At 44.9% G+C, this 18,175-nt stretch overlaps 1 protein-coding gene across 8 annotated transcripts in view; it reads right to left on the reverse strand.

The window, feature by feature from the left end:
• LOC147022455 (riboflavin transporter 2-like) overlaps nt 1-18,175 on the reverse strand; it is a 59,592-nt gene that overhangs the window by 19,943 nt on the left and 21,474 nt on the right. For 7 of the 8 annotated variants that reach the window (XM_085893353.1, XM_085893351.1, XM_085893348.1 and 4 more), the window contains exons 2-3: nt 12,195-12,314; nt 1,639-2,187 (exon numbers count right to left, since the gene is read on the reverse strand). In XM_085893353.1, coding sequence (XP_085749479.1) covers nt 1,639-2,187; nt 12,195-12,312 — 667 coding nt within the window. In that variant the 5' untranslated portion in view covers nt 12,313-12,314. Of the gene's footprint in view, nt 1-1,638; nt 2,188-12,194; nt 12,315-14,149; nt 14,175-18,175 lie in introns of those variants that run through there. The other variant, XM_085893345.1, reaches the window with a different exon arrangement.

An 18,175-nucleotide genomic window follows, 5' to 3' on the forward strand; every position in this document is an offset into this window, starting at 1 on the left:
ACGTGTGGCTCGTTTTCCTGACTCTGATCCTGCTCACCAGATTCTCTCAGCGAGGGAGTCTCATGAGTGGAGGAGGCCAGTGGGTCGACCACGTGCCTCATGGTTGCAACAGGTTGACCATCATCTCAAGGAGATGGGGATGGGCCTGGCATCTGCCTGGGGGATGGCCAGACGGAGGCCCCTGGAGTACCGGCGGAAAGTGGACGCAGCGACGTGCTGTTCTGGCACATGCTCCCATACCTGACCTGACCTCCCCTCTTTTCCTGTTTGTTCATCCCTTGATGTTTCTCCCACTATCAGATATACCTTGCTCTTCCATGAACCTCGATCTGAGAAAGAAAGAAAGAAAGAAAGAAAGAAAGAAAGAAAGAAAGAAAGAAAGAAAGAAAACTATGCAATATCAAAGTAGGCCCAAGTATATGGTGCGCCATCGCAAGTACCCACGCTTCCCACCTAAAACAAAGTTTAAAGATGGCAAAGAGCTCCACCAGGAATTACCCAAGATCAAATTCTGAGTGAAATCTTCTGTTTTGACCCGTGACCTCAAGTCTCCACCCCCTGGGGCATGAACCAGGAGTCAAATCCAAAAACTGATAAACTATTTCATGAATCCCTCAATGTTGATTGCAGACACAAAGTTTAATTTCAATCTTTTTTCAAAATGTGCCTATAATTGCATTTTTGTCGTATTTACCATTTTGACCCCGCCCCAGTGATCCAAGGGATGGGCCAAAAATGAGACTGCTCTTGCACCTGTTTGCCATGTAATCATAATTACCAAGTTTGGTGAATTTCTGCACAACCGTTTATGAGGAGATCGCATCAGGGACGGATAGACATGCAGACAGACGCCGACTACAATGTCCCCCCCCACCTTTTTTTTTTAAAGCGTGGGATAGAAATCCTCGAGTGAGCAATTGAAAAGTCACTGCGACAATGGCCGTACTGTGCGTATGAGGTGTCAAGACGAGATACCTTCATACCTGGAAAAAAAAAATATATATATATATATATATATATATATATATATATATATATATATATATATATATATATATATATATATATGTTCTCCAAGACATTAGCATTGAAAGGGTCCAACCAGTTTTAGAGCTTGTGAATTCGGTGTATCACACGAGTCACAGTCCTTGGGCGGGAAAATAATAAAATAAATAAATAAACAAACCTCCCAGTGGTTCCGAGCTGGCCAGTCACGGTAAGGATGCGGTATGAAACCATCACAACAGCAGTATCAATAAATCAGGTCTGGTTCGTAGCCTGTGTGGTGCAGACTGTGCATGTGCGTGGCAAGCTATAAAGTCCGCCATTCCCCACTTACGAGAGGAGAGTCAAGTCCAGTATATCGTCTGTATGTACCTAGTCATATGAGAGAAAAAAATGGGGGCCAGTGAAAGGAAGAGAGTTGCGTTCCGACAAAAGCCAGTTGTAGACCAAAAAAAAAAAAAAAAATCCACAGAACAAATTATTTTACGATCACACAGAAGCAAATCAGTGTGTTCAAAACATGTGATCTCTGTACCAGTAAGCAGGTATATGTATGTACACATTGCAAGGAGTTGTTGAATTTTAGTGTTATTCTATTTCAGGCTGATGGGCACCATAATACACGAGACTCACCTGCACGCTCGGGGCGCAAAGTGGCACCGATGACGATGAAGGAGACTGCCGAAATAAAGAGCACAGCGAAGAGAAAAAAAAAGAACACTGTTGCTGAGAAGTTCTCTTCCTGGTAGCGAGTCTGAATCTCATAACTCGAGCCGTTTACGGTCGCGTTGACACACACGGCCACCCCGGCACCCTGAAACAGAGCTATGGCAGATGGCAGCAGTGCGCTCAAGCCCTGTCCCAAAAAAAAAGTCTTGACGTACTGTGCTGAGAAGTTGTACATGAATGGCAAAAATGTCACGTTGGACGTGCAACACACGACCGAAAGGACGAACACCAGGCTCAAATAAGGAATGCTGACATTCTTCTTTCCCACACGAACATCGAGGTGCCAGAAGAAGGCGAGGAGCAAGGAAGCGAGTACCGCAATGCCTTGCAACGTGTGGATGGCGAGACGCTCATTCACGTGTTCTCGACAAAACTTGTGAGCCAACGTGACCACGAGAGGGCCAATGTTGGCAGAGGCCATCAGAACGGTGAGGTGGGAGGGCAGGTCCCATCCTGAAAGCAAACAATAATAATTAAAAAAAAAAATTTTAAGTTTCAAAAGGAGAAATATCAAGGAACACAAATGACAAGCAGTAACACTCCTGATTTGGTCTACAATAAAGACGGTACACTTTGCGGACCCAGATTTCCGGTGATCCAGCTAATTTCCCGAGCCAAGCTCATTAAAAAAACAGCAATCATGTTGGACAATCTTTCATATATTTTGGTATTCATCGTGTGATTTCTTTCATATCCATAATTGTCAGTAATATTAATAATGGTACGAATGATGAAACAAAACTCATACTTCTTAGGTTTTTAAACTGACTGGTATTTCCCCAAATTTGGCAAAGCAAGTGCAGCGTTAATTTGAAGTAGGAAATGCTGGAACAGTGGACCTCAATTTGGGAACACTTCATTCACAAACCAGCAGAAGCCCATGGTAAAAAAAAAACAAAAAAAACAACACCACCATATAAAGAAAGAAGGAATAAAAGGAAGGTTTTTATTATTATGCTGGTTGAAAAAGGGAGATTATACATTTCACAACATGAAAGAAAAAAAAATTCCTGGAGCGAAAGAGGCAGCAGTCTGTTGCCTGTACAACGCCCGAGTTTAAGGTTTTTTTTGGGCCGAATGAAATTACTTTTATAATTTTCCTGTACATTTGAAACAAATTTTACTTAATTTTATCTTACCGAGGAGGATTTTAGGATGGGCCAGACAGATGAGTCTAAATATATCATAGACTCCTATAGAGAAGGACTGGAACGTCACGATCTCGGGGTTTGTAACTCGAGTCTGAAGGATTAACTTGAGTCTGGGGCTAAAATGACTTCTAGACGGGCTAGAGACACGATCTCGGGATCCATATAAGGGTTTTTGAGGACGGCGAGTTCAATAGTGTCATTTTCAACACCACCTGAGGTCATCTTCAAGGTCAAAAGGTCATATTTCAAGGTCAAATAACTGAATTTTGGTATTTTTTGCCCGTTTTTGTGTCTAACTCGTAGAAGAAAACTTTTGTAAAGTCTATGACAAAACATGACATTGTGCACCTACTGCACCTACTTGCTGATTTCTATCATCGTTAACTAATGTATGTTTTGTTTGTTTCTCTTTCAGAAACTGTCCAGCTGGTGATCTCACAGGATCTTTTGTGTTGTTTCCTGCTTTGGTGACATTATGCCACGTCGTTGCAGCTGCTTTGGTTGTAGAGGAAACTATGATGGGATGCCTTATGTAAAGGTCATATCCTTGCCAAAAGATCCTGAGGAGAGGGAGAGATGGATATTGGCAATGCCAAATGAGAAAGAAAGCTTGAGGTGCTTAAAGGATATATATATATATATATATATATATATATATATATATATATATATATATATATATATATATATATATATATATATATATATATATATTTGTGAGACACATTTCAATTGTGATTGGGTGTCAGTTCGGGGTGGCAAACTACCCAAAGAACCCCCATCAATATTTCCTGGAGTACCGAAATCAGCTTTGAAGCAGGTGACCTCAGCCCCCGCCCAACATCATCTTCTCGGTCAGAATCAAGAGCTAAGAAGATGCAGGCAGCTGATGAGGCTGCATACAATATCCAAGATTTCGACCACTTCTGTGTTAAAATCAGCTCCTATTTTCCTGGCTTTGACGTCATAAAAGACCAGGAAAACCTTTACCTATCAAGAACTGATGCTGCTGGACAAACTGTCAAGCAGTTCTTTCATTTCCACTAAGTTCACTCACCTTTTGGATTTCTATTCTTGAACAGAGTTGAGAAAGATGGCATTGAGGTGCCCAAACGACTTTTTCCTTTGCAGAAGAACATCCTGCTCTCAAAATGGTCCCAGATTAGATCCATAACTGACCAGGTAAACATCTATGAATGCACAAGCAAGGAAATTCTTCAGCTTGTAATAAGCCAACTCTGTTGGATGACTGAGGCACACGAGCTTCCTCATTTCACCTTCCTTCTGTCGCAGCTGCATCTTATGTTCAAACCTCTTGATCGTCACAGATTTGATAGTGATACTATGATTTTCGCAATGCAGCTTCACAACATATCACCCAGTGCATACAAAATGATTCGTCGATCCGGCTTAATCATTCTATCATCAACAAAAAAGGTAAAACAGATGCTTGCTTTTCGTAGTCAGCAGGACTCCAACCTCAAAACCTTGTTCGACCAGCTTAAACCACAGCAGCATTTGGTCAATTTAATGTTTGACGAGGTAAAGCTGATCGAGACATTGCGATTTTCTGGAAGGCATGTTGTAGGATATGCTCTAAATGCAGCAGCGGGTGGTGAACATGAAATGCTTCCTTCACATGCGATGGTTGTTGAAGTTGCCTGCCATTTTGGTGGTCCACGCTATATTCTACGCATTTTGCCCTGCAAAAAACTAACTGCCGATCAGCGGAAGGAACTCCTTATCGAAGCTGCATCAGCTGTAGTTGGTGTTGGCGGTACTGTGATTTCTTTGATATGTGACAATTGCAATACCAACCGCAGTGTTTATTCAAAACTTGGAGGACCAGGAAGTTGCCAAATGCTGTCAATTCAAAGAGCAATCGATGTTCTTCGTGTACAACTACGTGCACATCTTCAAAAATGTTCGCAACAACTGGATTACTGTTGATGGCAAGACACACTCATTTGTCGTAGATGGTAATGAGTACAAAGCTTAGTGGAGTGATGTTCAGAAGGTTTATGAGATCAACCGGGCTACTCCTATTCGCTTAACCAAGCTGACGCACACCGCTGTTTTCCCCAAGCCCCTTCAACGCCAGAGCGTACCATTGGTATGCCAAGTGTTCAATGACAAGACTGTCGCTGCTTTAAAGACCTTCAAGGATTCACTGGGCATCAGCAAAGGCACAATCATCCTCACCCAGATAATGAGTGAGTGGTTCAAGATGATGAACGTGAAAGACCGTTTCTCAGCTATCCATCTGCGCGACGAATCCAGACAACCTTGGACAGCAGTCTGTACAAGTTTCACTAGGCTGGAGCAGGCCTGCCAAATTATATCTACCTGCGCATGGCAATGAGGTTGTCGTAAGCTAAAGCAAACTCAGTAAACTGCTGAAGCCTTCACTGTGCCCACACGTAATAATGTGGATGCTGCCAAATTGCTTCTGGCAGAGAAAGACTTTGACTACATTATTCCTGCTATATTTGCAGATGAAGCCTTGGAAAAGTTTTTCGGCCAAGCCAGGCAAAGAAGCGGTGGAAACTTCTACATTGACGTCGTTGACATTATGGCTGCAGATAAAATTGTAAATTTGCAAACACTCATCAAGCATGACATTATGCCCGAATCTAGTTCTCGTGTGATAGATTGCGACAAGAACTGTACAACTTCCATAAATCCAGATGAGTGCAGTGAACTCATTGAAGAGATTACTCCTCAAGGCACTCAGGATCTCTTGGGGTCTGACGATGCCCTTAAGCATAAAGTAGTTTATTTGGCCGGACACCTTGTTCATTAATATGGCGATAGCACTAGTATGGAGGAGATCATTGATGATGAAGATGCTAACGTGGTGTCTTCTGAGTTTCTCGATAATTTGAATAGAGGTGGATTGAGTGTGCCGACTATGTCAACCGTCTTTTTTTGTACATAATGCCTATAATTTGTATGACAAGACTAAAATGCGTTGCCGATTTCATTTTGCTGAGCCGTTATCCTCTGTAGATGCACCTTTAGCTCGTCGTAATGCTGCATGTTCTACTTTAGCTAACATTCCATTGAAAGCTCATGTCCTCAATGTTAGTGACAAAGAAAAAGCTTTGGGATGCCTCAGGAGGCAAGAAAAGCTCTTCAACTAGTGATAGACATAGACATAGTTGTAATAGGCATAGTGTTGTGACATGCATATAATGTTTATGTAATATGATATATGACAATAAATATCAAAGTTTGACAGCTCTACACACTTGCATCTTATTACAATCAGCCATCTCTCACCGTTTATGAGTTAGACACAAAAACGGGCAAAAAATACCAAAATTCAGTAATTTGACCTTGAAATATGACCTTTTGACCTTGAAGATGACGTCAGGGGGTGTTTAAAATGAAACTATTGAACTCGCCGTCCTCAAAAACCCCAATATGGATCCCGAGATCGTGTCTCTTGCCCTTCTAGAAGTCATTTTAGCCCCGGACTTAAGTTAGAAACCCCGAGCATGGGAGGTTCCAGTCCTTCTCTTTTGGCATATATATATATATATTATATATATATAGTTGTGGGGCCAGGTATCTGCCACGAGCATGACTGCGAGATGTTGCAGTAGAGTCGGCTCCACCGAACACCTGGAATTTATAGGTCGTCACCCCGGATAACTCCGGAGCCGACAGGCCCCTTATCGGACCGAAGTTCGCCAATAGGTCGACCATGTGGGGTCAGGTCGATTGCAAATTTCAATTTACCTAAATACCCACGTCGTCCAAACTACCGGGGAAATTCACCATCGACGGCGCTCGTACGGAACGAGCCGCGAGCGTGCTCGAACCGTGTGCGACCCGAGCAGACGGTCACCGAGCTTCCATCAGTCCAAATGTCCCTTTACAGCGGCAACAGCCGAGCTAATTTTTCTCCAACACGCACAGTGTTAAACCAATAAAAAAAACACAAAAACAAACCGATACATTTAACACATGGGTTTATTTATGGGGCAGGGGGGCACGCAAGAAGCAGAGTTATCCGAATAAAGACATGCACGTATGCACAGCAAGGCACTTAACAATTTATTACTTACGAGACTGGTGCCACAAACACACACACACGCACACACCCAAAATAAACGGTGGCCACAGCCTTTGAGGCCTCCAGCTCGGAGGGGAAGGCAAGTTGAAGACCAGAGCCTGCTTCGGACCTGTCCACCTCGTGTGGTCTTCGTGCTGATTCGAACCGGTCACCAGCGAGAGGCGAGCCGCGATCAGCCTCCTCAGCTCCGCTCGGCGCTCGTCCTGGCAACCAAACCTCTCCTCCGTATCCTTCGGGGAGACGGCGGGCACCCCTTGCGGTTCTGTTGGCGGCAGGATCTCTTAATCTCGAGCTCTTGGTGTTGTCGGCAGGGACGTGGAGCGCAACCCTTGCGGCTCTGGTGGGGGATGGTGTCTCTGCAGCTCTCTCGTTCTTGCTGTCTGAATGCGCCACACCCTTATTCACCCATTAAACGAGGGACGGGGACCCTAACCAAGACACATACTTACCGATATAACTGTTCTATAGGACCTGTATGTTGTGTGCTCATGGCTTCCAGATTCAGGTCAGGTCAGGTATGGGAGCATGTGCCAGAACAGCGCGTCGCTGCGTCGCTGCATCCACTTTCCGCCGGTACTCGAGGGGCCTCCGTCTGGCCACCCCCCAGGCAGATGCCAGGCCCATCCCCATCTCCTTGAGATTCTAGTCAACCTGCTGCAACCACGAGGCGCGTGGTCGGCCCATTGGCCTCCCCCACTCACGAGAATCCCTCGCTGAGAGAATCTGGTGAGCAGGATCAGCGTCAGGAAAACAGCCACATGTCCATACAGCCGCAACTGACGCTCACGGACCATGCAGGTAACAAATCTCATCCGAGTCTCTCTCAGCAACCGCTCGTTAGACACAAAATCTGACCAGCGATAGCCAAGGATTATCTGAAGAGACCTGGTACCAAAGGAATTAAGTCTCCGTCTCAGATTCTTGGTCAGAGTCCAAGTCTCACATCCATAGAGCAAGACTGGAAGCACCAAGGACCTGAAGACTCAGACTTTTGTCCTGCACAGGTACCGGCAGCGCCACACCGCATGATCCAGTGAATCCATGACTCCCCAGGCCTGACCCAGACGTCTATTGACCTCTGACTCACAGCCAGCAGAGACATGAATATCACTGCCAAGGTAAGTGAATCTCTCCACCACCTCAACATCCTCACCACAAACAGACACAGACAGGACAGCAGCATCCAAGATGTCATTGAAAGCCTGGATCTTAGTTTTGACCCAAGAAACCCGTAATCCCAGCGGCTCCGACTCCTCATTCAGCACCTCGAGGACCCCAAAAGGATATCTAAAGTCTCCACAAAGATGACTGCATCATCTGCGAAATCAAGGTCAGAGATCTTGACATTCCCAAACGATGCACCGCAGCTTGATCTTTCCGACATCCTCCCTAAAATCCAGTCCATACTAGTGCTGAAAAGTGTGGGGGCCAGTACACACCCCTGACGAATTCCAGTAACAATTGGAAATAAGTCAGATGGTACCACCACACTTCACAGCACTCTCAGTACCAGAGTAGAGTTCAGACATCAGATCGATCAGTTTTAGTGGCACCCTACGAAGACCAAGAATCCTCCAGAGGGCATTCCGATTCACTGAATCGAACACTTTACAGAGATCAACATAGGCTGCAAGCAGCCCCTGCCGAAACTCTCATCTGCATTCGGTGAGGACACGAAGAACAAGGATACTGTCAATTGTTGACCTCTTTGGTGTAAAGCCTGACTGCTCTGGATGCTGGTGCTCAAGCAGATGGTGGCGAACCCTATCAAGAATTATCCGAGCAAAGACCTTGCCCGGCACTGAGAGCAGTGTCATCCCTCGGTAGTTGCTGCAGTCTTGGAAATCACCCTTCCCTTTCCAGAGGGGGACAACAAGGCCCCTCTTCCAAACAGTTGGGATGATGCCTGTGTTCCAGGCAGAGCACAAAACTGCATACGACACGAGTGCAGCATTTCCACCAGCCTTGAGAAGTTCAGCATGGATGCCACAGATCCCTGGAGCTTTACCCCTTTTCAACCGGTTCACAGCAGCCTGTGTTTCCACAAGCGAAGGTGGACTACAGTTGATTGGAGAGTCAGCAACAGGGATTGTAACACCCTTGACGTCCAACTTGACAACTGGTGGATCAGCCTGGTACAACCGCTCAAAGTAACTGGCCCAGCGGGCCTTCACTTCAGATTCCTCTGTCAAGAGCCTACCGCTCTCTGCTCTAACTGCAGTGCTCCGGCAGATGGGCTTGGATGAACGCAATGCGCGAATTCCCCTGTAAGCGGGACGAGAATCACCTCTACACAGGCCCGGCGGAATTCCTCTCCGTGTTCCCTCCGTTCGTGCATTGTTTAACTGGGCACGTTTGACCAGTCTGTGGTCTTTCACTCATCGGGAGCTTGCACATGCATGTTCATGATGCTTGGTGCTCGCCATGGCCTGTGAGGTGCGGCACATCTTGAAGGCGTGGTGGAGTGTAGAACAGTGTGAGTGGGCGTTTTGCATGCATGCCTGGGGGGAGGGGGGTCTCATCGGCTTCGGGTGCGTAAAGGGAGGGGTCAGTGCTGTGTTGAAAGTTCCCTCAGAACGGCGTGGTATTTTCCACAAATGACATCGTGGACCCACCCACATCGGCTGCGGACCAATGGGAGAGAGAGAAGGCTTGTGGGAGGAGAGAAGAGAGCTGATGTGAAGAAGCAGAAAGGCAGAAGGGAACGGGGAAAGCTTGCACAAACAGGGATGCAAAGAGCTCGTGAGAGAAGAGGCGATAATGGAACGTATGAGAAGGCTCATGAGAGAAAGAAAGGAAGGTTTCACGAGCAGATGGTGTCGCGCTTCTTTGGAAAAAAAGAACACGCACTCCTACAAGCGTCATCCTGCCCTCTCGATTCTGTCAGCCACGAAGGACGCGGAGGGTGAACAGCATTACCTCATCGACGGGGGCCTGAGGTGGAAGAATCTGAAGCAGAGGAGGGTAAGTCGCCAATACAGCTCTCATATTTGGGACGCCAGAGAGGACTCGCCCACTGGGTCCTTGGTCAAGTTAGCGAAATATATATACATAAATATATATTTTGTAGCTGATTGACAGAATATACGTGCAATATGACTTCAAGTCCTCAACTCTCTCCCCCCCCCCCATTTACAAAGCCCAAGTTTTCAACCCCCACCCTCCCAAACCCCAAGTTACCAACCTCCCGCTCCCAACCCGAAGCCTTCAACCACCCACCCCCATCCACAACTCACCCCCTCCATAATTCCTTTATCCCCACCCCCCCTTCCCCAACCTCAACTATGTCCCATGTTAACTCTTCCCACCCCACTGCATATTTAATATTGTGTCACTACAATCAGTGGGATTGAAGTTTTCTTACTTGGAACCCCCGTATGATTATTACTCAATAAAGAGCAATCTCCATATTCCGGTGTATTTTGTCATTGCAGCATAATCCCCAGGAAACAACGCTTCTCTCGCTCTTCTTCTTCCTCTTCACTCCCCCCCCCCCAATCCGTTTCCTTCCGGTCAATGATTGCATCACGATCTTCAGCAACATCAACATTTCATACGACTTGAAAGAAGACAGCAAGGATCAAACAATGATAGGGTCCCAAAGCATCGCACCAGACAAGATGCATTCACGTAACGGCTATCAGACTGGGTTTTTCCTTTTAAAACATCAATTTTGGTCTGACGATTTTCCCTGTTTGCTGCAACCGAGTCTTAGACCATGTTGGTGTGAACAATTAAATCAGATGATGAATTGGAGTCTAGATGAAGCTGTGAGGGAGTCTGAATGGACTTCACATTACAACCCTGGCAATGAAAACAGGCCTTTTTCACTTAATATGCATTTTTGTCCAAAGACACCAAGATTCATCCAATTTTCTCCAATTGACTTGACGACAGTCCATGACAAAAGCTCATTCCTTAAACAGGTTCCAAGAAAGACCCCCACTAACTGATCATGTCAAATGCAATGTTGATGAAAACGAAGCATGATATACTGTGTGATGCATTAAATAAATAATAAACCAATGTCACCCGCAGGGTGACCCGTATCTTGCCAAAAGGTGACCACGTGTGACTTCTTTAAGGTCACACTGAGGTGAACAGAGCTGCTATCCACCAGGAGCGACTCCTTGAGGAATATCTGCCTACGAGAGATTCCGATGAGAATCGTTCTGCAGAGTAACCATGAAAAATATGCGTTTGCCTCATAACGTCACCAAATGACGTCATAATGTCTCAAGCTTGACATATCGATAAAGCATTCATCGAGGTGTTCAATTTGAGGTACTACACGATATGGTTCCTAAAACTTGAAAATTTGACCTCGGGGTCAAATATGTTTGACCTCAGGCGCTTACCATGAAGGTCAAGGCCAATCGCCACCAAAAATTAATCAACTGAGCGCCAGACCATGAACTATATTCCCATGAAGTTTGAAAACGATCCGATCAAAATTACTCAAAAAATAAGGGTTTCGTCGACTCCCCTGATTTGCGACAAAGTGACCTTGACCTTTGACCTTGACCTTCAAAAGTTTGTGCACTGAAAGGGACCTCTATAGGCCTCTGATATGCGAAGTTACAAAAATTTCCAATGATAACTGTGCTCTGCAGAATTTTTTTATACGTGATTACAGACAAACAAACAAGCAAAAAAAAAAAAAACATACAAGCTGACTAACATATCTTGCAAAAACTTCGTTTTGGCAAGATAAAAATATTGTGTAGATTATTTTATCCCATACAATGCTCAATTTTCTATGGCTTCTGGAGTACTTGTGCATGGAAAGTGTGTAGGATAAGGCCATGATGAGACACACCAGTGCTGCTGATGTTGATAGAGTCCATACCCTTTCTGGTAATGCTGAAGAGGTCTCAAAATAGTGAATACACTGGATGGTTTGTCATTACCTTACCAGCTGTACTACTCAGGGTAGGAAGAAAGAATTTGACCAAGTTGTTAGCACACAATGGCATACTCTTTCCAAAAAACAGAGAATCTTTCACATAAACTAGCAGTAAACGCCGATAGAAGTTACTCAGTTAACGTCCCAACCAATGGACTGTGCACTCAGAAGTGCGAAGCTCTGCCTTTTATCATCTTACAATACCAGGATGACAATTTATTGTAGCGTCAGGTAATGAACTCGGACAAGAAAGCTCAAAGGTGAATATGCTACCTTGTCAGCCCCTCAACCCTGGTTAGAACATGAAGGTTAAATAGATCACCTTCTGGCAATGACTTGACCAGCACTGGCAGCTCAACCCAGATGGAATTGATGGCCACCCAAGAGCCAACTCCGAACAGTGCCACGAGCAGATGCATCGAGACTGGATGGAGCTCCATCACTGCAACATCAACATCAGGTTATCATAAATCACCGTGATAACAAACAGTATTGTAATGTCGATAAAGAATGATCCTTCACCAAGATACGATTTAAAAGCATATTTACAGTGACATGGCATCGAAACATTGAGATATGGAATGACGTCGATGGCACGTCATCACAAATCCCCAACACTTCCCACCGAAAGCGAAGTTAAAAGATGGCAAACAGTTGCACCAGGAATGACCCAGTATCAAATTTTGAGTTAAAACGTCCCCCTCTCCCCCACCGTTTTGTCTCCTATAACCAGAAGTTCACCCCTTGGGCAATGAACTGGGAGTCAAATCCAAAAACTCGTCAGGTATTTCATGCATTCCCCCCCCTCCAATGTTGATTGCATCAACAAAGTTTCATTTCAAAATGTGCTCATCATTTAATTTTTTTTAATTTCTTTTTGGTATTTGACCTTTTGACCCCGCCCCAGAGGACCCCAGGCGGTGGGGTCAGAATGATACTTTTCTCGCACATTCTTGCCAAGTGCTGATCCATAACTACCAAGTTTGGTGAATTTCTGCACAACCATTTGAGGAGATAGCGTGACGGACAGACAGACGGAGCCAATTACAATAGCCCCCAGTTTTTCAGGGGGGTGGGAGGGGAGTTTCCCCCCACAAAGCGTGGCGATAACACTCGTGGCCATTAGTTTACGGTGTAAAGCTTGTCCGATGCAAGAAAGCATTTCAAAGTGCATCGTTATCACGCATCAGTCAATATACTCAACTTCTTGTTCGAGGTGAAGATTTCCAACAAGGATTCCCTTTATATTGAACGAGTGTTGACGTCGTGTTGACATGTTCGGAAATGGTGAAGAACTAAACGATTATAAAGTCATGCATTGGATGTTCCATGACAAAATAAAGTGGACAATCCAAAGTTTGGTGAAGATTCGGTGATTATCGTGTTGAGAAAAGTGACGCACTCACTGTTGGAGCCGAACCGTTTGTACGGGATAAGTATCACATGCCTCGGCAACGAGACATTGCACTTCGACACTGTGCACAGTTGTGCAAGCGGAATCCTGAGGCTTTCTGGTCCAAAGGAGACTGCCATACGTGGTCACACACAAATCGCTACTGCGACTGCACCAATGCAATCTATTTTGGAGAGACCTTTTGGCATAAAGGCAGAGTTATGTTTGCATTTTTAGTGCCAATTAAGCTTGTTTGCTTATTGTATACAGTCCAATGATCTCAGGCTCATGACAAAAATCAACGCAAGACATACATTAAGAAAACATCAATGTACTTTTACATGAATTGCAAGAATAGTAGTTGTCAATGAACAGATACAGTATGTGGGATTTGAACCAGGGTTCCGCTCAACAGGAGACAGAGGTTCAGATGTGACCGTTAACAGGCCGACCTAAAGATGGGTTAATGCCTCGTACGGAGGCAGGCTTCTCTACACGGACACATCGATGCATCCACATGGATACTGGCCAAAAGCTCACAACATTTTGCACAACAACCAGCTGCTGAAATAGCAAGAATCTCGCCTTGCATCATTGGCAGCTGTTGTATAAACACGCATGGGATCTTACGTGGCAACCAGCTTGGAATTGGATCAGAAACTTTTCTGAGCAAAAAATAGTAAGCGTAGAGCACGCAGTAATGATAGACTCGTAAAGTTTGAAATATAAAATGGTTGTTTTAATAATACGAGTTCTCCTTCAAGGAACTTTGACGCAGAAGGCGGCCATTAAGCCCATCAAAGCCTGCGCTATTATTACCAACCTACGGTTGTTTTCTGTGCTCTATCCTTTTAAATGCTGAGCATCAAGGAAGCAGTACATACCACTTTTAAAGTAGTTGGTAAAACTCGGCCGTAGTTCGAACCACCGCCCTCCCAGACTCAGTGAGGACAACCTAGCCATTACACCACCGAGTCGAGTGTTGATATAAACGTTATCTTATTTGTGAGCTGGTTGCACCGATCCGTCCACATTTTAAGTATGTGAGATTAAATTACGTTACGCAATCGGTATTTGATTGCAATAATTTACCTTCGTCACATGGTACGATTGTTTTGAGTTACGAGCAGGGTACCCAGTCATTGACAGGTTTGTAGATGTCCAACCTCAAATGAACAATTTTTTTTTTGGTGTGTACTGGTAGAAATGGGAATTCGGTGTAACTATTCATTATGCAGATATCACAGTGGGTGGAGCTGGTAACCTCGGCAACCTCGTTCCATTCCACCAGGGAAGATTTCCAATCCATGCTTGTTGCCTCTCCGAAACACTCCATGGGAGTGAGGGTGACATCATGAAAGCTTGGCTGGGAAATGGATCGAGGCACGGTTTGGGCCTACCGCCTGACAGAAGATAACCGAAGTTCTTTCCATGCCAACCGACCGCCTCTTCAGCCCCCAACTGCCCCCCACCCCCCAACCAACCCCATTTATATTCTCCATAGCTTTGCTTTTGGCAAAATTTCCATTCAGTATTTCTCACAGCATTTCATTATGGTTTCCCCTTCGATTATACATACATCAGTAGTTTGTTTCATTTTCAACATCAGTTTAGATTTATCAATGCAACCTGTGATATGAAACAAATGGTCCACAAAAAAACGAAATAAACAAATAAAAATTACCCCCATGTGGGGGGTGACGGTCATCTCTATAATACCACAAGTTCTCAATGTTCAGTTATGACCGAAGACTACTGCGCAGTTCTACTGCGCAGCTCGAACTGCGCAGTTTGGTTAAAGATGACTCGGCATTTTGGCGTGCGCGCGCGCACGAAATTATATTTTGAAAATAAATGGCAACGTTTACATTTCGGGTTTTGAAACTTTTGCACCTTCGGCGGAAAACGTATAAATATAAAAGGCTAAAAATGTGTTTTATATTTATATTTAATTTCTCCTTCCTTCCTTCTTTGGGAATCGCATTGGCGTTTTTGACCATCTTCCAGGTTACGTGGCGGCCAAACGGGACGGAAATTCAAAAATCTGTCCGGTTAGATAGAAGATAATATTTTTTACTATCATAATCAATAAACAGTTGCCGAATATCTTGTAGAATGGCAGACTAGATAGGTTTTGAAAATGGCGATTTTTATAACTTACGTGACCTGGTGACCTCGTCCCTGACCTTGAACCCGGACAAAAGTTATATCGTTGTGCAACACTTATGGACCTCTACCCACATACTAAATTTCATCAAGATTGGAAAGAAAAATTGTTGACGGACGGACATTTGGTCCAGCTTTATTAGGTCATCTCGGTAGAGATGACCTAAAAATGCTAATTAGAAAAACAAAAATGATTATTTTTTTTCCTTAAAATTGAGATAGAAAAAAAAAATTGACTTGATATTGAGTGAAATGAGATACATTTCTAAATTCAGCATGCAAAAAGCATAAAAGAACCGTTGAGAAAACCTAGACGTCTTAAATGACGCAGACCAGTGTTATTCATAATTATTTTCAGGTGCTCTTGTGGTAACTGCTGGGAAATGGCAACAGGTATTTGATTCACCGCTCAAATTGCCCGTGTACATGCGCTGGTAGCTCTGTTGAGACGGTGTTACAGGTTCACGCAACTGTTGTTTCTTCCACTTATTCGTGGGGATGGCATCCTCTCTCAACCGTGACGGATAACCACAAGATCTAGCCATCTCTGTTGTTTCGTAACGTGCTCCGTAAAATGCTGTGAGCACAAAAGCGAACATTTTTAGGCCTGATCCACACTTGGGTACTTTGGACACACCTCGCCAAAATCTCTAGCACACTCAAGGTCTTTCGACTATTGGTGTTGCATGAAACCAACTCAGTTTGTATGCCTATAAAGCACCAAGGACGCATCAACTTGGCAAATTTGTGGGTGGGGGGGGGGGGGAGTCGATAATTATTCAGTTTTAGTAAAATCGGTCCGAAATGTAAACCATACACAGTTTGAATCTGGTGTTCTACTTCCAGGTACGATGTCACAGCCAATCTGAAGTCGAAGAATTTAACTTTTCATCACAGATTTACCAACTTTATAATTCAGAAAAGAAAAATCATATATATATATATATATATATATATATATATATATATATATATATATATATATATATATATATATATATATATATATATATATATATATATTGTAGAGGTCAAGGGATAGATTAGCATCGATGTGTTCTGATTGTTTGGGGTCCCCTCTAAGAAACCGTGGAATTGGAACAGGCCACAAAAAATGACGAATTAAGACCCCAGTGAGGGAAAGCAGGCTGAACCAAGGGGCTGACCTTGGATGAAGCCTTGATAAAGGGTATAATTAAATAAGGCCATTAATTATTATCAAAAGGGGTGTTTTAATGAGCCAAAACACCATTTTGAATCATGCACTCCCTCTGGGTCCCCTTTGGGTGCACGCAAAGTTCCAGGCCGTTGAGCTTCATGGTTTTGGAGTTTTGGAAGAGACACTCTGATCCAGACACAGGTCAAAGGGCGTCACTTGCCCTTCAGTAAAACATCAGGAAGATATTGTTGTGGTGCCGGGAACGACCGCTGGATGGAGCAGTTGGGCCGTCTCCCACCAAACACCCGGAATTGAAGGTCGTCACTCCGGATAACTCCGAAGTCGACGGATCGCTTAATGGACCGTGGACGCCAATATTTCGACCGCGCGGTTTGGGGTCTTTTTGTCCGATTCCAATTTAACTAATTAGCCGAGCGGTCTAGCCACCGGGGAAGCCACACCCTCGGTCGGCTTTGTCCGAACCGAGTCGCTGTTACCGACTCGGATTCGGCATAACCGAGAGGGAATTACCAAAGCCGCACCGGTCCAAATAACAATCTATAGCACAATCAGCCTCACTATAACTCAAACCCAAAACATGCTAGGCCAATGAGGGAAAGCACAGAAAACAAGCTGGTACATTTAACACGGGGTTTATTCACAATAATCAGGAAGGGAGACACAGAGCAGAGTTAATCCGACTAAATTGCAATGTACAATAATCAAGGCACTTATACAATTCTACTTGTAAGACTGGCCACAGACAGACACACACACGCAAAAATAAATGGAACCAACTGGCCTTTATTCAGACCCTCCAGCCATGGAGGATAGGCAAGCTGGGGGTTAGAGTTTGGTCGGGTACCTGGCCGCCTCGTGCGGTCTGGCCGACCCGCACTTGTGAGCTCAGAGTCTGTTAAAGGGATCAGGGTCCCCAGCTGGAGCGCTCCACACGAACCACAATCCAACGAGCGCACACGAACCACCACAGTGGGACTCGAACACACAGCCAGAATCCAGCGAGCAACCAGGATCCTATGGACGACCAGCCACCAACGAACGACGACCAGGGAACGAAGACGGGGACCAAGATGACCAAGGCACGACCGAAAAAGGACCCCCCCACTTATCTTTGAGAGCCTCGCAATTCTTTTTATCCCCCCCCCCCCCCCGTGCGGGGTGGAGGGATCTGTTTCTCTGGTAACTCGCCTCCGGATTGGACGAGGGGTTTCGGGTGTCGTGGTGGCCAGCTGTGATTGGAGGAGGCGCGTGTCGGCCCCTCAGTGCTCCTCCCCTGAGAGAGGCTCTTTTGCCTTCCCCAGTGTCGACAGGGGAGACATTCTTTCTTGATGGGGCAGAGTCAGAGCTTCGAGGCGAGGGGGCTCCACCCACGTCCGTAGTCAGAAACACGTGCGTTACGACACCGTGGTGTGAAGTGAAGGTTGGGCGGGTGAAGCGCTTGTTCGCCCGCAGAGTGGGAGGAGGAGTGAAGTGAGGGTTTTGTTGGCGTTGGTAGATTTAAAGATGTAAAAAAAAATCTGACTATAAAAGAAACCCGCAGCGCAAACATGAAATTAACCCATTA

The sequence above is a fragment of the Eptatretus burgeri genome, chromosome 8, assembly GCF_056783735.1.
Source record: "Eptatretus burgeri isolate ZD-2024b chromosome 8, Ebu_testis_v1, whole genome shotgun sequence".
Classification (NCBI taxonomy): Eukaryota; Metazoa; Chordata; class Myxini; order Myxiniformes; family Myxinidae; genus Eptatretus; species Eptatretus burgeri.